Here is a 6,261-nt window from a genome sequence, read left to right on the forward strand (position 1 = left end):
GTAGTATGCAACATTACTTGTTTACTGTTCTAAGTATGTTGGTAACCAGTTTATAATAGCAATAAGACACCTCGGGGTGGTTGTGGTATATGGCCAATATATCACGGCCAAGGGGCTGTATCCAGCAACTCCACGTTGGGTCGTGCGAATAACAGCCCTTAGCCGTGGTATTTTGGCCATATACCACACCTCCTCGGCCTTTATTATTTAAATATCCCTGAAGAGACTTCTATCAATCTCTATAGTTCTCACTTTACGGCACCACCTGAAAGCACATGTGTTTTCGTCGCGTAGAACTTGTGTCTGGCACACTTCACTCCTCCATCAGCTGAGCTTATTTGTGGTGCAAAGGTATGTCAATCAAATATATATGTGTATTTTATAAGTTGCATGACGCGACCATAATGTGCTCAGCAAAGCATATCGTGATACTGTAGTCTTTTGATATGTTGAAAATAAGTAGTCGAGCTGGCTAGCTAGCTTGTTCAATTGATCCCTTGGAAGGTGCTGTACTGATATAGTTCATAAACGTGAAATCATGCATTGATCAAGTCATTAGTTGAATCATGTTACTGTTCGTTGGCTAGCTAGCTATTTTTATCGTGGAATTTAGCCAGCAAAGCATTTGGAAACATCCACTACCGTCACTGACAATGTTTTGAAGACCATGTCTAGTATTTGAAAGTGAATTGCTTTGAATTGTTTTGAATTGTATCTATGCAACTTAATCTTATCTCCCGTCCTCCCAACTCTCTCAGGTACACTAGAACATGTCCTTCCGAGGAGGAGGTGGAAGAGGAGGCCGTGGTGGCGGATTCAACCGTGGTGGTGGTGGCGGATTCAACCGTGGTGGTGGAGGAGGATACGGTGGTGGTGGTGGAGGATATGGGGGTCGAGGTGGCGGCGGCGGTTTCCGAGGTGGTGGACGAGGGGGTCGAGGGGGCTTCCAAGACTATGGCCCTCCAGAATATGTGGTTGGTAAGATGGAGACCGCCATGTGATGCACCCATATCGCGTTCCAGTGATGGAAAGGGAATTGTTAATGCTTTGCATATTGAATTTACACTACACCACATGTACATCTGGAATGTACATATATATATATATATGTGTATGTGTATATATATGTATATGTCTGCCTGGCATTGTAACATTTGTAATTATTTTTTCCTGTACTGACCAGATGTCCTTGCTCTTGTCTCTGCAGCATTAGGAGAATTCATGCACCCCTGTGAGGATGAAATTGTGTGCAAGTGTGTAACTGAGGAGAACAAAGTTCCCTACTTCAATGCACCCGTGTACTTGGAAAACAAGGAGCAAATCGGGAAAGTGGATGAAATCTTTGGCCAACTACGTGACTTTGTATCCTTCCAATCTTTCTTTGTCTAACCAAAGTCATCTGTGAAGTGTTTGGGAACATGTTTAATTTTCTTGATCTCATTAATAACACTGTAAAACTTGTATGCTTGAATTCTGTTTCTGCTGGTTAACAATGAGTTTCATGTCATTTGTGACACTGATTTGCCCCTTAACCTGAAGAAACAGTATTTCTCTGTTAAACTCTCAGATAATATGAAGGCATCCTCATTCAAGAAACTACAGAAGGTAAGCAATATCAGTGTAACAGAGCTGATGGTAATTAAGTGCTTTCATGGTTGAACTGGTGTTAACAGACAATGCAAGATATCAGAACCTACCCCCGCTGGCCTGTCAACCAATCATCTATAAATCGTACGTAAAGGCCTTTTTATGGAGGTTCACTGAGCGCTGCGTGGCACCTCCACACAGCTGACGTGTACTTCCATTTTCTCGTGGACCCTCTTTCGAATTGACCATAAATTTGGTCAATTAGTTGATTGTTTAGCAACAACCGACACATGCACCACTATGGGGCAAAACAGAGTTTGGCTTAGACTTTTGACAACATGTAAGCCAAATTCCGTCCGATGTTTATTGAAAACAAATATATTTGCACAATGAACCCATGTCTCATATACGTAGTTGTTTCTGAGCTAGTTAGTAAAATTTAAGCCATATTAGCGTTTACATGAAATATGGTTACAATAACAAACAAGACAGTGTCAAGAACAAGCTGAAACAAAACACTTAAGATTCCCCACAGGGCAGTTTCTTGTCATTCTTGCTAGCATCCAGAATCACGTAACGCTGACGACTGTCCCATGGAAGGGTGTACATTTCTGTGACTGTCAGCTAATTCATCTATTGCATAAACATAGCTATGGCATGTATTCCGTAACTCATTATATTCTGCTCCACAGTTCTATGTAGACCCAATGAAACTCCTACCACTCCAGAGGTTCCTTCCCAGGCCCCCAGGTGAGAAGGGTCCCCCAAGGGGAGGCAGAGGAGGTCGAGGTGGAAGAGGAGGTCCCCGTGGAGGTAAGAGCAAAATGTCAACAGCTCAGGCCCCATGGCTGTTCTTCTTGTGAATAAAGGGGGGTGGGACTGTTAGTCAATTTTTATACCCCCCAAAATATTTTTGCCCTCCCAGGTGGATTCCGTGGTGGTAGAGGGGGTGGTGACCGTGGTGGATTTGGCAGAGGTGGTTTTGGTGGTGGTCGAGGAGGGGGATTCAGAGGTAGAGGAGGTGGCGGTGGACGAGGATTCAGGGGTAAGGCCAAATCCTAGAAAAGGAATCTAAATGAACGTGAATAGACAAGTTGTAAAGCTGCTTTGCATTTTATGTTTTTGTGGTGTTGATATGCCTTTTTCTATCATCCAGGTGGGAGATGATGACAAACTGTTTGCCTCGGATCCTCGCCAAGTGTCAATAGCGGCAGGAAGCAAATCGGTGCGACGCTTGGCTCTTTTGAACTTGACTTATGGTGAACAGGCGTTGCATCATTTTATACTGCTCAGCTGTCAATTTGTTTTTGTACACCAATCTTTGAATAATGTGTGAATGGTTGGCTTTTATTTACTGACCTTTGAATGCACTCAGCATTCCCTGTGACAGCAATCATTAATAGCCCAGTTGCTTTTGCAACTCTTCAACATTGTTCACACTGGATGTTTTTTGGGGGGTACATTTTGGATATGTCACATTGTTTTCCTTATACTGTTGGCTATGATTCAGAGCTTTCAGTTAGACCAAAATATGGGCCCCTTGGGGGCACTGGACTGTTATCAATGTCATGGTGGAGTGCAACAGTCATTTCAATATTGATAAAGCCAGAAATAGATGAAACCCTGATGTTTGTTTGTGGATGATATGATGGACATGAGTTCATTTGTTTTCATTACAATAAGTGGAAAATATTCTTATTACCCACAGATAATCAAATGTGATTAGAGTATTGCTGTCTTTTTGTAAAGAAAAGCCTTTGATTAAACCGTGCTTTGTAGGTCGCTCCAATTTATTTGGACATGTGACTTTTTATTTCCACTAATGCGATATTAGCATTGTGTTCCTGAAGCACATCCTTTAAATTCAAGCTGATTGTGTGTCTGTTTCCAACACCCTTTTTTGTCCAAACTGTTCAGGTATGGAAATACAACTTGCTAGTACAACTGTCAAAGCAAATGATCCAGCAGCTCTCACTGCAAAGGCATGCCCCATCGTTCTGATGAAGGCAGCATAAAAATATTGCCGTTTGTTAGCTGCTTCTATGGATGTGAGCATTTGAGTTGTCACACCACACTTTTGTCAGGGTCTCATTTCGGTCCAGCTTGTTGCTGTCCTATATCCAGCCATAATGTCTCCTGAATGGCTACAGTGACTAATCTTGGGCAATACTTCTTGCTTTAACAGCTATGTGGTCAACATGAGAGCTACTCCACACACTTAAAGGAAATTGCATTGCAGTGTCATATGTTAATGCCTCACTTCAGTGGCTGGTTTCCCTGTTCAGATTGTATGCAGGGTGATTCTAAGAAGGGGTAGTAAAATCCCCTCATATGTGAATACTGTCCTCCAAGAAGCCAGTGCTTTTTTTTTTTTTTTTGTCACAGATCGGTAACTAGTCCACTTGCCTCAAACCACAATGATGAATGGAAAACTCAAAATAGCAATGCTTCTACAAGCCTCTCGTTCACCATAAGGGGCTTATTGGAGCTGTCATTTCTGACAGACTTGTATATGTGTGCCTTAAACAATGCACATTTCTTGGTACATTTGTAACGATGTCTATTTGTGGCCGCAATTGGACTAGATTGTGAACTACTCTTTGAGGAATGTATCAATTACCCCTGGCTGCTGTGTGCAGTTTGGGGCTGGGCTCAATGTGGGCAGATGTTTGACTCTGCCCACCGGTGTTTTTTTTTTCTTCGTCTGAGGTTTGACAGTCACACACTGTATAGAAAAAACACGTTTGTACAAGGCACACGTTGAATACAAATGTATTTAATTTTTGAAGATCGTAAGAAATGTATCAGCACGTGTTGTAACACTTTTTGCTTCATGCTGTATTTGAGACAAGCAACTGATATTGTTGCAGTGAACAACAGACTTGTTATATTTGTCATGCCCTGTTAAAATTGTGTTATGTCATAACTTTGTAATTTTATTTCATTGAGCATATATATATATACAGTTACTATCTATCCTGATTTATAATGCTATTTACTTTTCTCATGAGAATGGAGACAGACTATACCATATAGATTTGTGAAGTGGTTAAAAACACATTTTTAATGACTCCAACCTAAGTGTACGTCAACTTTGACTTCAACTGTATATATAAAAATGTCTTGTTAAACTATAGTTTTGGTAAGTCATTTAGGACATCTACTTTGTGTATGACACAAGTAAATTCTCCCAAAAATTATTTGCAGACAGATTATTTCACTGTATAACAATTCCAGTGGGACAGAAGTTGACTGCCTTTAAACAACTTGGAAAATTCCAGAAAATGATGTCATGGCTTTAGAAGCTTCTGATAGGCTAATTGACATCATTTGAGGTATTTGAAAGTGTACCTGTTGATGTAGTTCAAGGCCTACCTTCAAACTCAGCACCTCTTTGCTTGACATCATGGGGAAATCAGCCAAGACCTCAGAAATAAAATGGTAGACCTCCACAAGTCTGGTTCAAATCCCAAATGTTCAAATGCCTGAAGGTACCACGTTCATCTTTACATACAATAGTATGCAAGTATAAACACCATGGGACAAACGCAGCCGTCATACCGCTCAGAAAGGAGACTCGTTCTGTCTCCTAGAGATGAATGTACTTTGGTGCGAAAAGTGAAAATCAATCCCAGAACAACAGCAAAGGCCCTTGTGAAGATGCTAGACGAAACAGGTACAAGTATCTATATCCACAGTAAAACGAGTCCTATATCGACATAACCTGAAAGGCCGCTCAGCAAGGAAGAAGCCACTGCTCCAAAACCGCCATAAAAAAATCCATACTTCAATTTTCAACTGCACATGGGGACAAAGATCATACTTTTTGGAGAAATGTCCTCTGGTCAGATGAAACAAAAATAGAACTGTTTGGTCATGATGACCATTGTTATGTTAGGAGGAAAAAGGGGGAGGCTTGCAAGCCGAAGAACACCATCCCAACCGTAAAGCACGGGGGTGGCAGTATCATGTTGTGGGGGTGCTTTGCTGCAGGAGGGACTGGTGCACTTCACAAAATAGATGGCATCATGAGGTAGGAAAATTATGTGGGTATATTGAAGCAACATCTCAAGACATCAGTCAGGAAGTTAAAGCTTGGTCGCAAATGGACAATGACCCCAAGCATACTTCCAATGTTGTGGCAAAATGGCTTAAAGACAGCAAAGTCAAGGCATTGGAGTGGCCAGCACAAAGCCCTGACCTCAATACTGTAGAAAATATGTGGGTAGAACTGAAAAAGAGTGCGAGTTAGGAGGCCTAAAAACCTGACTCAGTTACACCAGCTCTGTCAGAGGAATGGGTCAAAATTCACCCAACTTATTGTGGGAAGCTTGTGGAAGGCTACCCGAAAAGTTAAACTATTTGGAAGGCTACCCAAGTTAAACTATTTAAAAGCAATGCAACAAAATATGCAAACTTCTGACCCACTGGGAATGTGACGAAATAAATAAAAGCTGAAATAAATCATTCTTTCTACTATTATATCTGCTACATTTCACATTCTTTAAACACAGTGGTGATCCTAACTGACCTAAAACAAGGAATTTGTACTTGCATTAAATGGCAGGAATTGTGAAAAACTGAGTTTAAATGTGTTTGGTTTAGGAGTATTTAAACTTCCGACTTCAACTGTATATTTTTTAAATTACACCTCATTATTTCATTTTGGGGATC

At 41.1% G+C, this 6,261-nt stretch overlaps 1 protein-coding gene across 1 annotated transcript; it reads left to right on the forward strand.

The window, feature by feature from the left end:
- Positions 1 to 209: 209 nt before the first annotated feature.
- LOC124017127 (H/ACA ribonucleoprotein complex subunit 1-like) lies at positions 210 to 3,380 on the forward strand. Its single transcript, XM_046332521.1, has 7 exons — positions 210 to 351; positions 759 to 978; positions 1,208 to 1,362; positions 1,546 to 1,605; positions 2,280 to 2,400; positions 2,513 to 2,632; positions 2,744 to 3,380. Exons 2-7 carry the CDS (start codon positions 771 to 773, stop codon positions 2,752 to 2,754), a joined length of 675 nt encoding a protein of 224 aa, XP_046188477.1. The 5' UTR covers positions 210 to 351; positions 759 to 770; the 3' UTR covers positions 2,755 to 3,380.
- Positions 3,381 to 6,261: the final 2,881 nt, after the last annotated feature.

The sequence above is a fragment of the Oncorhynchus gorbuscha genome, unplaced genomic scaffold (assembly GCF_021184085.1).
Source record: "Oncorhynchus gorbuscha isolate QuinsamMale2020 ecotype Even-year unplaced genomic scaffold, OgorEven_v1.0 Un_scaffold_16:::fragment_4:::debris, whole genome shotgun sequence".
NCBI classification, from domain to species: domain Eukaryota; kingdom Metazoa; phylum Chordata; class Actinopteri; order Salmoniformes; family Salmonidae; genus Oncorhynchus; species Oncorhynchus gorbuscha.